This window comes from Musca autumnalis, unplaced genomic scaffold (genome assembly GCF_047663935.1).
Source record: "Musca autumnalis isolate F117 unplaced genomic scaffold, ASM4766393v1 scaffold_4, whole genome shotgun sequence".
Classification (NCBI taxonomy): Eukaryota; Metazoa; Arthropoda; class Insecta; order Diptera; family Muscidae; genus Musca; species Musca autumnalis.
In genome coordinates this window covers 134,142,186-134,159,245 of record NW_027411977.1, presented here as the reverse complement: position 1 = coordinate 134,159,245, position 17,060 = coordinate 134,142,186, and the positions used below count along the sequence as shown (strand labels likewise).

The following is a 17,060-nucleotide window of genomic DNA, read 5'->3' as shown; positions in this document are numbered from 1 at the left end:
TTCAATCATTTGCTTTTGAAAACAAAAAAGCACATGTTTATTAGGGCTTTATTCTTTTCAAGTTTAACAAAATACCACACATATTAACAAATATTGTACCGCCTCTATAAGCGGTGTTTTAGTGTGCGGCATGTCGTTCGGACCTGGAGGAGGTTACATGTCAATGATATGAAGCCGTCTTTATGGGAAATAGTTTTTTTTTCTGATGAATAAATTTGTTCTTGAAAAATATATATCCCTAATATACATCGAACATAGAAATAAATACATAAAAGCTCTGTTCCACAACTAAAAAGTTTTTACAATTTTTACCACTTTTACACATTTTGCGTTCCCGTACACAAAATTTATATGAAAATCGTTTACGACTTTTACAACTTTTACGACTTTTACCACTTTATAAAGTACGGGAACAGGCCAAAAATGTCGAATGGAATTTGACACTAACACTACAACCCAGTTCAGTCAGCTGGGTATTGCTGCTACCTTTTCTTGTTCTACCATGACCCTTAGCATTTATGCTAACGAGGGTATATACTAGGGTTATGAGTTTTTGACATTTTTCCTCAAAAATGATTTCCTGTAGCAGGGATGAATGAACTTTTGCTTATTAAACACTATGCTATCGTTTATTCCATTGAAATATAAAAAAAGTTCACGCACAAATCGATTTTAAAAAAATTATTTTTTGAAAAAATATAAGCAATGAAAAAAAATTTTTTTTCAAAAAATTATTTTTTGTTGCACAAATTAATAAATATAAGCCTACTAATAACTATAATAACGTTTATTTCATTAAAATATGAAAAAAGTCGCGAAAAAAGTCACTTTGAAAAAATTTTAAATTTTTTGTTTTTTGTTAAAAAATTATATTTTTGAATAAAAGCGTTTACGACATTTTTACGATTCTCAGAATTGAAGAAAAATAGTGAGAAATAAATGTTATGTTATTTTAATTATCTCATGTGGCTCTAAAGTTTATTTTCAATTATATATCTGTTTTCAGTGACTTCAAAAAATTGTCCATAATTTTGATAAATTCAAATTTTAAAATCATTTTGTGCGTGAGGTTTTTTCACCTAATCACCTTATAATTAAGATTTTATGGAATCTTATGGCAAAACTCATCACGCTATGATACAGGGATATGAGGTTGTAAAAAAGTCATAACCCTAGTATATACACTTTCATACGGGCAAAATGTGCCTCATCGAAATACTGGTTTTAGACTCCAAGTATGTTTGGACGAAATGTGTTTCAGACAATTTGGAGTCGATTTAGCAATGTCTGTCTGGCTGGCTGGTGCGCACGATAACTCTCGAACGAATGAACCGATTTGGTCCAAAATTTGGCTTTCGCGATATTTTGTCAAAACTTAGTTTAAGTTCAAAGATGGGTTATATCGGTCCCCCACAAAAGGGATAACTCTTGAAGGGAGTAACCGATTTGGTCCATCGTGAATTTTCTGCCAGACTTAGATGAGGTTCCAATATGGACTCAATTGGTCCACTTCAAACAAATACTTGTTTGGGACTGGTTGCAAACAAATATATGTTTGAAACATTTTGTAACATATCTCAATTTTATTTGTTTGGGTACCAACATATTTTTTGTGTTACAACATATTTTTTATGGGTGGAGAGAGGATGTTTGTCAAAGAGAGTAACAACAGTGCTCTCGCGACTGCGGAATGCTATTTTATAATAAAGAGCTGTGTGTATGTTATAATAGAAGACGTAGAAGCGAAGAAGGGGGCTTTGGTGGCGTGTATCCGTAAAACGCGTGTGTTTCTTGTTTTGTTGTTGTTAACCAACGTAGCAAGCGCGGAGAGGAAAAAAAATGTTATGAATTATCTTGTTCTTTTTCTACAGTTTTTTAAATATCGTCGTAGAGTAAAGACGGTAAAGTGAGTGAATAACTCAGTGTTATGTGTTTTCTTAAAGAAATGGTGTTTTTTAGTAAATTAAATGCCCAATACATTTTATAATTGAATCGAAAAGGTGAATGGAATTATTTTATTGGACAAAGAAGAAATCGCATTTAATATTGGTAATTACATACATACATATGCATATTTGAAATATGGTACATCCATATTTATTTATTACATATGCCGATTCCCCGCTGATGACTTCAAATTTGAGGAAAATGTGTTTTATTTCACAACTAAGGAGAAGCGTTCAACGATGTTTCTATATATATTTGTTCTTTTTAAAAGTGTGACTATTTACAAAATATTTCATTCAGTTTTTCTTTTATTAAAGTGTGTTATGTATTTCTTTTGTATGTACCTATGTGTCTGTTTTTGCTTTGCCTTTCAATAAACAACCACCATTTATGAATGTGTGTATATAATGAAAATAGCAAGTGAGCGCTTACTGAGAGCAAGTGAGCATGCATTTCAATGTGTTTTACATTGAAATTTACGCTCCCTTGCTCTCAGTAACCGCCCACTGGTGCATGTGTTTGTTTTTTGTGGCTTTTGGGTTTGTATTTGTTTGCACCTAAACATATAATTTGTTTGCACCCAAACATATAATTTGTTTGCACCCAAATATATAATTTGTTTGCACCCAAACATATGTTATGTTTGGGACTGCTGGCAAAAAATATATGTTTGCTGCAAAATATGTTTGGGACATGTGATAGAGAGGCCTTTTTTCTGTGTGTAGAAGATACCATACAGTATAATTATTTATTTTCACCACAAAGGAAAATAAATTAGCTTTAGAAACGGAACTAATGAAATCGGTTGAAAAATGGAGGAGCTATACAATTTTTTGTGTGCTTAACTTTTTGGGTTTTTATGCAAGTCCGCCTCTCCGTCCGTCTGTGGTAATCACTCTATCATCCACAAAAATTGGGACAGAACGCTGAAATTTTGGAAATATAGGTTTTTTGTCCACGTTTTGGTATAGCCCCCATATAACTGTACCGCCCCATTTGAGATATTTTGACGTTTTTAGCTACAATTTTTGTGCGAATGAGGTATAATTTGACATTTAGAGTTCCAAGTGGTCAAGAAACGTCTCCACCAAAAATTATGGACATGGGTCCACGTTTTGTTATAGCAACCGTATAATGGTTTAGAGGCCAATAAACTTCTCCACCAACAATTGAGGACATATGTCCATGTTTTGTATAGCCCCCATTAGGGTACCGCCCGATTTGAGATATTTTAACGTTTTTTGCTACTTTTTTGGTGAATGAGCTATAATTTGACATTTATGGTTTCAAGTGATGAAGAAACGTCTCCACCAAAAATTATGTGCATTGGTCCACGCTGTGTTATAGCATCCATATAATGGTGCCTCCCGATTTCAGGTGTTTTGACGTTTTTAAAACAAAACGTGGACCTATGACAATAATTTTTGTAAAACAATAAAACGAAGTGACCCAAACGAACCAAAGGTATTTTTGTCCATGGTCTCCAACACGATGTAATTTTATAACAGAACGCTTGAATATTTTTCTGGTCAACTTTTGTAGCACAGTGTCATTTATCGATATTTGCCGAAAAATTTGCGTAGTCTCAAGGCCAAAACGGCCTGAAGGAGCATTCCAATACTTTTGCGATGTACTAGAGTGTTCTTAATTATTGTGTTGGCTACAATGTTGGTATTTGTGTTGGATCGTAAATCTCAAAGATGTGGCTGTTATATTAAGGTTTAAGGGTTTTTCCTTCCATACATTAGGCCCGGCCTAATATATATATACATACATATGTATATATAGCATTTCCAGATTAAATGAAACCTTTTCCAATTGAAATGAATTTTTTTCCAAATTAAATGAAATCTTTATTTTGTATTAAAAGGAACATGAAACAAATATTGATTTTTGGGTGTTTTAAATTAAAATGTTAACACAGCGTGATGTAATTGTAGCAAATATACTTATATTGGTATGCATTTGTGAATAAACGTTATATTTATCTTCGGGTTTTTCTTAAGTTCTTTATTTATTTCATTGAGATTTTGCTATATAATACTGAAACAAGTTAACACTTTAGAAAAGAAATAATTCCCTAACGTTTGTGATTTTTAGTATTAACCCAATCTGTTTCGTTGCCTTGATCTCCTTGGCTTGAAAGATTATATTACTCCCTAACAGGAGTACTAGAAGTGGCTATTGATTCATCTTCCTGAGGTTCCCAATTGTCGCAACTTTCTAAGCTATTGTCAGTTCGCATCAGAATCGGAGGTACCTCCAAGAAATGTGAACTTTGTATGCCAATATCTATAGAAAGGTTACAGATACAGTCACCAAATTTAGAATGTGGGACGGAATTTGGCCAACAAATAAATGTGCCAAAATATATCGAAATCGGTTCAGATTTGGATATAGCTCCCATATATATTTTCGTCCGATTTCAAGTATTTGATGCACCAAAAACGCTATATATGTCTGATTTGAATGAAATTTGGAATATGTGGCGGAATTTGGCCTATAACTAAATGTGCCAAAATATACCGAAATCGGTTCAGATTTGGATATAGCTGCCATTTATATTTTCGTCCGATTTCGAGTATTTGATGCACCAAAAACGCTGTATATGTCCGATTTCAATGAAATTAGGAATGTGTGACGGAATTTGGCCTATAAGTAAATGTGTTGCGGGGTAGCGAAGCGCACCGGGTTCAGCTAGTTTAATACAAATAGCAATGCAATTACAAAATCAACAAATGAAAGTTCATAAAATCTGTATGTAAATCTTTTCTCATAACTATGTTATGATGATTGTGATGATTTTCTGTTCCACAATCTGCAAGAATAGTAAAAATTAGTTGATTCTTGCAGTTCTGGAACAGATGTATTATTTTTGATTTTTGCCTATTACAATGTACAAACAGGTTTAAATTGTATCCTGCCTAGAAACGTCTATTTTGATAGACAGACTTTATTAATACTGTTTCTTTAATTTTTAGCATTATTATTATAACATTCTTCGACAATACTGTAACCCCACAATGTAGATATCATAGAGAAGTCATTTTTGAAACAAAAATCTGAAAAAATTTATCGTTACTTACATTTTAATTATGTTTAAATTCAAGAAGATGAACCAATGAACTCTTCAAGAAAATGAAACAGTTTGGATTATTACAACATTTTAGGTGTAAGAGGATGGGGAGATATAGAAGGAGGAGTTAACTTGTTTTAGTATTATATAATAAAACTTCAAGGAAGTAAAAAAGAACTCAAAAAGAATTTTAGAAAACCGATATAAGTATAGCTGTTATAACTACATCACGTAGTGTTAACTTTTTAATTTAAAATTACCAAAAGGTAATATTCGTTTCATGCTTCTTTTAATAAAAAATAAAGGTTACATTTAATTTCGAAAAAGTTTAATTTCAATTGGAAAAGGTTTCATGTAATTTGGAAAAAGTTTTATTTCCACTGGAAATGGTTTCATTTAATTAAATAATTTGAAATTTTAAATAACGTTCTGAGTTTGAAAAGTTGTATTACATATTGTACCGAAGGCCTTTTCTAAATAAATTACTGAAATCAAGAAGTCAAATGTGAAGAATCTTTTCAAAAAAAAAAAAAAAAAAAAAAAAAAACAAAAAAAAATAAATAAATAAATAAATAAAATAAACCTTAAAAATAGTGTTATTATTGCAATAATAACACTCGACGGTAGTAGTCACACTACACTAGTTTTAAGCTTTATTGTTCATTTATTTATTTACAATTCGAAGAATTCCGAAATATCGGAAAATAAAAAATAAAATACCAACAAACACAAGAACTCAAGCTCAAAAATCTTTTTTTATGTTCTAGATATTTAAAAAGTCAAACCCCAACCAAGCAAACCACAAAAATACAAAAATTAAAAAAAAAATGGAACAAATTTTTTTAAAATTTTTTTTTTAAAGTTTAAATTCTTTTCCAAAATTGGAAAAATACTCGTTGGTTTTTCATAAAACTCTTTTAACTCTTACAAAAGCTCATATATTAAAAATAATGTCCATTTGTGTGAAAAAGCTATAATTTATATGGGATACGGTATGGAAAAAACACACATATTTACACATGTCATTTCAACAAGTAAAAAATTATCAGTCGGCTTTGCCGACAGAGATATACCCTCAACCTGTGTGAATTGTAACGTCCATTGTTAATAGATGGATTACGGATTTTGTAGCCCTTTTTGAAATTTGTCGACAAAAATATATTTGGTTTGAAGTTTAAATGTGTTGCCGAGTATGTACTTCAAGGAATGGACCCATATAGTCCATTTTGGAAGTGGATCTTATTTTGGGATTCATTCCTTTTGAGAAGACCGATTTCAGAAGTAAAACTACATTTGGACAAAATATTAATAGATCAAGGGTTTGGACGGTTGCTCCGTTCAGCAGATATAGCGCGTACTATTTTAGTGAAAATTTTTAACATTTGGGCGTGAGGGGTGGTACCGGAAGGTGCGCCCCGCAGTGCCAATCTTCAAACATAAACTCAGTATAGACTAAATATTACGAAGCCCAAAGGCCATAAGGATTTTTACAGCTTTCGGGCTATTTTCTCAGGAAGTATGGACTTGTCCCTGAAAAAACTTGCACCGTCGTCATGGGGACAGCGAATACAAGTTGTTACAACAAAGATAAAAACGATTCGGAAGCAGGCCTTAAAATGCATTTTTCCGAAATTTTGTGTGGGAGGTACCTGAAGGAATTGACATATGCAAAGTATGGACCAAATCCGTTACTGCCTTTAAGAGTTATCGTGGGCACACATTTTTCGAATATTTTCGAACTTTTGTGGGAGAGGTAAAGGAATGGTCCGATATGGCTCATCTTCGGACTTAAACTAAGTTTTGACAAAATATTACGATGGCCAAATTTTAGACCGTATCGGCAGATCCGTCCGAGAGTTGTCGTGCGATCCATCCACTAAATATTGTGTCATAGGGGATTTTTACAACTTTCTGGCTATTTTCTCAGGAAGAATGGGGGTTGCCCCTGATAAAACTTGTAAACTTGTACCTCGTTAGCATAAATGCTGAGGATATAAAAATTTAAAAAAAAAGTGTTAAAGGGACGGAACGGGACAGGTACTAAAGTATTTATGTGTGTGAAAACGGAACTTTGTTCCAAGCTGTTCCCTAAAAGTTCTAGTCTACTAAACTTGGAATTTCACTAAAATTTAGTCCCTAAGGAAAAATAAAATAGCTTACTTCGTGTAAACGCAAAAAATAACAATGAACACAATACCTGTTTTAGTTTCTGAGAAATAGCTGTTTCTTGCTCCAGAAATTTGCAAAAATTACGTATTTTCCAAAATTGGGAAACATTTTTCGTCTTTAGGAGCACGTCACGTCCATGCCTTCCAATATTTTAACCAAATTGTTTGATTTCCTTAATTTCAATATATTTACTATCGAATCCCATATAGAAATTAACAATCGGTGGCAATAAAAAATGGGGGGTTTTGACCAGGTAAACTGATTTCTGAACCACTGTGCGAGGTATTTAATTGATTTTATCGAAAGATTTTGAGACATCAAATTCAGTGCCCATAAGAAGCGTCATAGGTAATGATAACGTTAGGGTTGTGGCACTCCTCAATAGCTCCAAACCATTTAAATCTACCAATCATTCAGTTGTAAGTATGACGTTTTTGGGTATTTATGTTCAAATCTACTGCATCATAATCTAATACTGTTTTCAACAGTTAAGCCTTTACTAGCACGGTTGCCGTTCAAAAATTTACAATGAAATAGTCATGCATGGAGATGATCTCCATGTATTTTTGAACGATTCAAAGCATCACCAAAACATTCCTCTTCATAAGAAGGATCTTTAGATTTATTTTGCAAATAATCATACTAAAACTATTTTTAATACTAATGTACATATGGTAATATTCAAAAAAGTTTTTCAATCGTTGAAGTTGAGGTTCACCATTTAATAAGTCGCGAACTGTTAATATATTTTATAAAATATGAATATATTTATATTAATTGAAGTGTTTAAGCCACGATCTCATAATATGGACCATAAAAAATAATTTTCGTGGAAGCTGCGTTGGTGGTAATATAAAAAAATGGGAAAAGTGTGTTGAAGTAAACATGTTTTTTTGTGTTCTTTTTTGATTTCTGGCCAAACCACGCAAAATTCGAACCTGTGCTCAAAGAAAGAACTAAACAATACCCCTTGGGGAACATGGTTCTAGTGTATGATATTTGGATATATACACTGCATCCCCCTAAAATCGATGCTGACATTTTGAAGTCTTGATTTCAGTGTTTTTCGAATTTTTCTTATAATTATAGGGTGCAACTAGATAATAATCCAAACTAGTTTATAGTATTGTAGAACTCGCGATTCCACGTCGTTCGATGTATATCTCATGAGTGTGCTCCGTACAGCTTCCTAGTAATAGGAGTCCAAAGGCGAAAATTTGGTGCGTAAATTTTCTGAAAAAACCTATTTTTTGGCTTTAAAATTTACAACTGTCGTACAGGTACCCCTGAACCCCGCGTGATTTTAGTTTTTTTACGTGCCGGATCTAATGAGCTCTTCCGGGGTCGAATCCATCCACTAAAACGCCGGATATAGATACCTTGAAAGTAGGAAAATCTGCAAAAATATATTTTGCAAATTCCGCGAATTGAACCGCGATTTTCTTTGATTATTTTTGCATAAATGTAATCCTTTATACGCGATTATAATATTTGCCAAAAAGGTGTGTCACAAATTACAAAGATTCAGGAGTAATATCCCTATTTATCCCAAAATAGAATGCGGTGGCACATCCGCAGTTCTTGACGAATCTGTCTAAAATAATTTATATTGACGTATTTTTAAAAGGGGGCCATTGAAATCGGATGCACCTTATAATCATATGCACATCGCGTAATTTTTGCCCACTTGAAGGTTTTTTGAATAGTAAGATGCAACTGATGGCACACTTTGGCCGCTGAATGAAACATGGGAAAATCCATGCATATTGATAGACATGGACTCCCTGTATCCGAAAAGCACATGCACCTCAACCGATTTAAACCAATTCGCGAATTATACGGTTTTTAACTTCTATGTTTTTTCTTTGATTGTAATTTCAATATTACTCTCTACTTCTTATTTCTATTGCTTATCACAGAAAGCAAATATACTTTCACGATGACTAATTACTTTTCTCGTAGAAGTTTAAGCAAAATACTTCAGGATTTGGATCGAAATTTAGCGAAATAATAGAATAACTCCCAACATTTATTTTTCAAATTTTTCGTATTTAACCAAAATATATTTTTGAAATAATTTCCAACAATAAGTTTCCGTTGTTTGTTGTTGCTGTAATATGCAAGTTATAAACGCGATCTTAATAATTTTGGTCTCACATTTTTCTACGCGTTGTCTAGATTCTGTACGTATTTTTAAATTATTTGTTTAGATATTTTTTGACTCTGATTTAGAATAAATAAAATTTATTCCAAGATTTCTTCAATATTTTTTGATTTTCCGTGAAAATAAAAATAAATTTAGCAACTATTTTAGCATCTACGGATAGATATCAAGTGCTGCTAACGATTCATATATACATGTTCTTATTACAACACAATAGGATTTTTTATACCCTCCACCATAGGATGGGGGTATATTAAGTTTGTCACTACGTTTGTAACTACTAATAATCATCGTAGACCCCACAAAGTATATATATTCTTGATCAGCGTGCAATTCTACATCGATATAGCCATGTCCGTCCGTCTGTCCGTCTGTCCGTCTGTCCGTCTGTGGAAATCACTCTAGCGTCCGAACGGATTGACGTAGGTTGATGAAATTTTGGGAAAATATGTTATATTTACGTAGGACTTTTGGTATTGAAAGCGGGCTATGTAGGTCCACGCTTTCGTATAGCCCCCATACAAAATGACGCGTGACGCGTCGTCGTTTTAAGGAATTTTTAAGATATTTGGCCCATTTTACCACCGAATTGGTTGTAATTTGGTACTTTGTGTCTCCAGAGGCCAACAAATATTCCTACCAAAGTTGGGTTATATAGGTCCACGTTTTGGTATAGCCCCCATATAAGGCCCCATATAAAGTACGCGTCATTTTTATATATATTTGAATGTATTAGACCCATTTGACCACAGAATTGGTTGTAATTTGGTATTTTGTGTCTTCAGAGGCCAAAAAACATTCCTACCAAAGTTGGGTTATATAGGTCCACGTTTTGGTATAGCCCCCATATAACGCCCCATATAAAGTACGCGTCATTTTAATATATTTTGAATGTATTAGACCCATTTGACCAAAGAATCGGTTGTAACTTTGTATTTTGTGTTTCCAGAGGCTAAGAAACATTTCTACCATAAAATGTTTATATAGGTCCACGTGTTGATAAAGCCCCCCCCATAATACAATATCTCCCGATTTTCGATATTTTGAACGTTTTAGCCTCATTATCACACCGAGATGGCTGAAATTTGGTATTTAGTCTTCTTTAGGCGTATAAAACTTCCCCCAGAAATTTGTAGGTATAGGTCCACGCCATCATATAGCCCCCATAGAACGGTACCTTCCGAATTTCGGTATTTTGAAGGTTGTGGCCACATTAATCCACCGAAATGGCTGACATTTGTGGTGGAGGGTATAAAAAGTTCGGCCCGACCGAACTTAACGCTTTTCTTACTTGTTAAATATTTTTTCTTCACAAGAGAGTAAAACGGCATATAACTTTTGAGTGCAGCATCCAATTTTGTGAACGCGAACAGATTTGAAACCACGATTTTTTTCGTAACCCATGTACCAAAAATGGCGGATGTGCTTGCTAAAAAAGTTTTTAATTTTTTTTCTATGTAATTGTAAACGAAATTTGAAATTTACCATATATATTTATTTTAATTGACACTATAATTACAAAAACAGTAGTAAAATAATAAAATAAAAAAATTATCACATTTATTATAACAATTTCCACATATATTCTCTTTTTTAGGCAATTCTCATTTTCTTTCAAAGTCTTATATCAATTTGGAAACTTTGGTTGTTTACTTTTTCCCAAGATTCCATTTTTGAAATGATACAATCAGTTGAAACATCCGAGTTATTAAAAGACATGGAAATTTTTCAATTGGGTAAGTTTTATTCGATTGATTTGATTGTACTACTGTACCACAATTTTTCTAAAATAATTAAAAACATACGCTGACCAACTAAAATAATTGTTTGACACACAAAGGAATGGATCTCAATAATAGATCCACAACCAAGATGGACTACGTCGGTCCAATCCTTCAAAACTTCAAAATTTTTGCGCTTTAATCTCATTTAAGGCCAATTCTCCGATCAAATTGAAATTTTAATAGCGGACAGTCATTGGCATCATGACGATACTATTATCTTTTTTTCCAAGGGGAAGCCAATACTTCCTAAGATGTGGGCATACATAGTAGGGCCCAGTGGCTTTTCTTAAAGGGCACAGTAAATACCTTTAGAAGCTGTTCAAAATAATCCGTGGCGTGTACTTATGAAAGAAAACAAAATATATACAGCTAGTCAACAAATATATTGCAAAGGCCAAAATTGACTACAAAAATTTCCAAAAATTATTATTTTTATATTACTGATTTTCCCGTTGCAAAACTTTTATTGACTAGTCAAAGTATTAGTTAGTTCTTATTATACCCTATACCAATATGTGGTAAGGTTATTATATGTTTGGTTTGGTAAAAATTCCAGTAACACCGCGAAATATTCGTCGGAGACCCCCAATGTGGTATACCAATCTTCATATCTCGACGAGATAAAGCGATTTTGAGATGTGTGTCCGTCCGTCCATCCGTCTGTCCACTATAAATTGTAATCAAACTTTCGGGCCGCAATTATGGACCGATCGTGACTAGCAAAGTGCCCGCTACTTCGTATGCGGAAAGAATATAAAACACAAATAAACAATATAAAATATGGAAATGGCGAACACTGAAAATTTTGTTGCACTAATACCAGTTTTAATCAATATTTATTTTTATTTTAGTACTGTTCGTACCCCTTTAGTTCGATTTTCAAAAATATCAGCCGTATATCACCCTTACACATTAACAGCGAAACGTTACACACCAATACTCACCCTAAATCCAAAATATACAGATTCCAGCACTGTCCCTACACCCAACAACAAATTGAGTACCATTAATTCCTTTTGTATACTTATGGCACGTATTTCGACGACATATCTCAACCCTACACTGACATTAAAACAAAATAATAACAGTAATCGTAATTCCAAATCGCAAGATTCCAGCTGTATCCGTTCGTGCAATTCTAAATTGTACCAAACTTAGTACCATTTCGTATTCTTCGTACCCATATGTAAGATTTACGAAAACTTCAATCCTTCACTTTAACAGTAATCTTAATTCCGAATTTCAGGACTCCAGCTCTATCCGTTAAACCAAATCCAAATGGTGCCAAATTTAGGACAATTTAAAACTTTCGTACCCATATTTAAGAATTTTCCTTCCTCAATTCAACATGCCTACAATAATCATAATTTCAAATTGCAGGATTCTACCGCTATCCGTTCACCTAAATCCATATTGTACCAAATTTAGTATTTTATTACGATTTTTCAAAACTATCTGAATTCTACCCTTCGACTGTAATCGCAATTCCAAATTTCAGGATACCAGCTCAATTAATTCACCCAAATCCAAATTGTATGACTTCCCAAAACTACCTGAATCCAACACTTCTACAGTAATATTAATTAACAAAGTCAACCGAAATATTGGAATAAAAATAAAAATTTAAAACTAAACATAAACAACGTCTTCTCACTGACCTTTATCCGAAATATACATAAAATATGGGTGCCACCGTGGTGCAATGGTATGCACACCCGCCTTGCACGCTGAAGATCGTGGGTTCGATTCCCAGGCCAACAACATCAAATTTTCAACGGTGGCAAAATTCCCCTCAGTAATGTTGGCGACATTTCCTGAGTATTTCAGCCATGAAAAACTTCTGTACAAGTGGTGTCGTAAGACACGCCGTTCGGACTCGGCAATAAACAGTAGGTCCCGTATCATTGAGCTAATATGAATCGGGGTGCACTCATTGATGTGAGAGAAGTCTTCCTTGCCGTCTGGGATGTTTGTGGATCAATTACGAGTATATACATCAAATATAAATTACCATATAACAGGTCAACAATAAATAACAACAACATTAATTTCAAATTTCAGAATTCCACCTCTATCCGTTCACACCAAATCCATATTGTACCATATTTAGTACCATTTAGTACTTCTCTTACCCATAATTACGAACTTCTAAAACTTCCTCAATCCTACACTCCAACAGTAATCTTAATTCCAACTCTATCCGTTTACTAAAATCCAAATTGTACCTTTTCCACAACTCCCTCAGTCATACACTTCAACAGTAAACTTAATTCCGTATTTCAGGGGTCCAGCTCTATCTTTTCACTCAAATCCAAATTGTACCAAATTTAGTACTGTTCATACCCATAAGTACGAATTTCCAAAACGTCCGCAATCCCACACTCCAACAGTAACCTTAATTCAAAACTTCAGTATTCCTGCTCTAGTCTTTCACCCAAATCCTAGTTGTACCAAATTTAGTACCATTTAGTGCTTTCCGTACCCATAAGTACGAATTACCAAAACTACCTCAATTCTACAGTCCAACAATAATCTTAATTCCAAATTTCAGGATTCCATCTCTATCCGTTCATCCAACTCCAAATTGTAACAAATTTGGTACTATTCAGTACTTTTCGTACCCATAAGTACGAATTTCCAAAACTACCTCAAGCCTACAACCATACAGTAATCTTAATTCAAAACTTCAGGATTCCACTCTATTCGTACAAGTTGTACAATAAGTACGAATTTCCCACAATACCTCAATCCTACACTTCAAAAGTAATCTTAATTCCAAACTTCAGGATTCCAGCTATATCCGTTCACCTCAAATCCAAATTGTACCAAATTGTACCAAATATAGAACCATTTAGTACTTCTCGCACACATAAGTACGAATTTCCATATTTAGTACCCTTTAGCATTTTTCGTACTCTTCTAGGACGGTTTTCCAAAAACCCCATTACACAAAAACAAATTGTACCAAATTCTGTAACATTTAGTACTTTTCATAGTATGTATTTACAAAGTCATCTATCTGCATATGCTAACCCCACTCACAAACAGTGACTCTACACCCGATACCAAATTTAGAACGATTTAATACTTTTCGTATATGTATGGTATGCACGTACTTCTTAAACCACCTCCATGTACGCTACACACCAACACTCACCCTGTCAACCACATATATCAATCCTACACTGACATTAATACCAAATAATATCAGTAATATTAATTCGAAATTTTTAGGATTTCACCTCTATCCATTCGCCCAATAACAAATTGTACCAAACTTAGTACCATTAAGTTCTCTTCGTACGATTTTCCAAAACTACCTCAATCCTTCACTTCAACAGTAACCTTAACTCCAAATAACAGGTTTCCAGCGCTATTCGTGCACTCAAATCAAAATTGTACTATTTAGTACCAGTTCGTAAAATTCGTGCCCATATGTACGAATTTCACAAACTACCTCCATGTCTCAATCCCACACTCCAACAGTAGTTTTACCAAGTGCAAGGATTCCATCTCTATCCGTCCCCCAAATCCAAATTGTACCAAATGTAGTACTACTTAATACTTTTCGTACCCATAATTATGAATTTCCAAAACTACCTCAGTCCTAAAATCCAACAGTAATCCTAATTTCATATTTCAGAATTTCCAAAACTACCTTTATCCTTCACTCCAACTGCAATCTCAATTCCAAATTTAAGGATTCCAGGTCTATTTGTTCACTCAAATCCAAATTGTACCAAATTTAGTACCATTAAGTACTTTCCAAAAACCCTTTGGTACATCTTTTTAACTCTTCATCAGTGAACCTCAGTCCAAATTTGAGGACTCAAGCTCTATCCGTTCACCCAAATCCAAATTGTACTAAATTTAGTACCATTATTACTGTTCGTACAGTGATCCTAATTCCCCAAATTGTACCAAATTTAGTACCATTTAGTACCCATAAATACAAATTTCCAAAACAACCTCAATCGTACATTTCAACAATAATCTCAATTCCAAACTTCAGGCTTCCTTCCCCATTGTACCAAATGTAGTACTTTTCGTACACATAAGTACGAATTACCGAAACTACTTCAATCTTACACTATAACAGTAATCTCAATTCCGAATTTCTGGATTCCAGCTCTATCCGTTCACCCAATTCCCCATTGTACCAAATTTTGTAACCTTTAGAACTTTTCGTTCCCATAAGCACGAATTTCCAAAACTACCTCAATCCTACACTCCAACAGAAATCTCAAGATTCCAGCTCTGTCCGGTTACCTAAATCTCTTTTGTACCATTTCGTACTTTTTATACTCTAAGTACGAATTTCCAAAACTACTTTAGTCCTAGTAATATCTATTCCAAATTTAAGGATCCCAGCTCTATCCGTTTACCCAAATTCAAATTGTACTAAATTTAGTACCATTTAGTACTTTTCGTACACTCATAGTTTATAAAAACCATTTCCTCACCCTCAGTCCAAATTTGAGGAATCAAGTTTTATCCTTTCACCCAAACCCAAATTGTACTAAATGCAGTACCATTTAGTACTGTTCGTACACATAAGTACGAATTTTGAAACCTACCTCAATCCTCCACTCCAACAGTAATCTTAATTCCAAATTTCAGGATTATAGCTCAATCCGTTCTTCCAAATCAAAATTGTACCAAATTTAGTACCATTTTGTACTCTTTGTTCCCATAAGCACGAATTTCCAAAACTACCATTCAGTCATTCCTATTCTCCAACAGTAATTGTAATATCAAATTTCAGGATTCCAGCTCTATATGTTAACCAAAATCTCAAATGTACCAAATTTACTACCGTTTAGTACTTTTCGTACCCATAAGTACGAATTTCCAAAACTGCCTCAATCCTACACTCCAACAGTAATCTTTATTCCAAATTTCAGGATTCCAGCTCCATCCATTTTCCGAAATCAGAATTGTACCAAATTTAGTACCATTTAGTACGTTTCGTACACATAAACACGAATTTCCAAAACCACCTCAATTCTACTCTGCAACAGTTATCTTAATTCCAAATTTCAGAATTTCAACTCTTCCTGTTCGCCCAAATTCAAATTGTACCAAATGTAGTACTATTTAGTACTTTTACCACCCATACGAATTTCCAAACTTATCTCAATCTTACACTCCAACAGTAATCTTAATTCCAAAATTGGAGATTCCAGTTCTTTTCGTTCACCCAAATGCCCATTAAACCAAATGTAGTACCATTTAGTACTTCTCATACACATAAGTACGAATTTCCGAAACTTCCCCAATCCTACACTCCAACTTTAATCTCAATTCCAAATTTCAGGTTTCCAGCTCGATTAGTTCACCCAAATCCCTATTGTACCAAATTTAGAACCACTCAGTACTTTTTGTACCCATAAGTACGAATTTAGTACTTTTCGTTGCCATAAGTACGAATTTCCAAAAGTATCCCAATCCCACACTCCAATAGTAATCTTAATTCCAAATTTCACTATTCCAGCTCTATCCGATCACTTAAATTCATATTGTACCAAATTTGGTACTTTTCGTACCCAAAAATACGAATTTCCAAAATACCTCTATCCTACACTCCGACAGTAATCCTAATTCTAAATTTCAGGATTCTAGCCCCATCCGTTCCCCCAAGTCCAAATTGTACGTTATTTGGTACTACTTAGTACCTTTCGTACCCATATGTACGAATTTCGAAAACTACCTTCATATCTCAAACCTACACTCCAACAGTAATAGTAATTCCAAATTTCAGAATTCCAACTTTATCGGTTCGCCCAAATTCAAATTGTACCAAATTTAGTACCATTTAGTACTATTCGTACACATGAGTACACATTTTCAAAACCACCTCCTTATATCAACTCATCTTCTAAACCTTGATTTTCATTTCAAAGATTTTCAAGATATTAGC

General features: G+C 33.7%; 1 protein-coding gene across 1 annotated transcript in view; it reads left to right on the top strand.

The window, feature by feature from the left end:
• Positions 1 to 17,060, top strand: part of LOC141402554 (odorant receptor 63a-like) — a 49,799-nt gene that overhangs the window by 6,063 nt on the left and 26,676 nt on the right. The window contains exon 3 of the mRNA XM_073984064.1: positions 10,954 to 11,092. Coding sequence (XP_073840165.1) covers positions 10,954 to 11,092 — 139 coding nt within the window. The remainder of the gene's footprint in view (positions 1 to 10,953; positions 11,093 to 17,060) is intronic.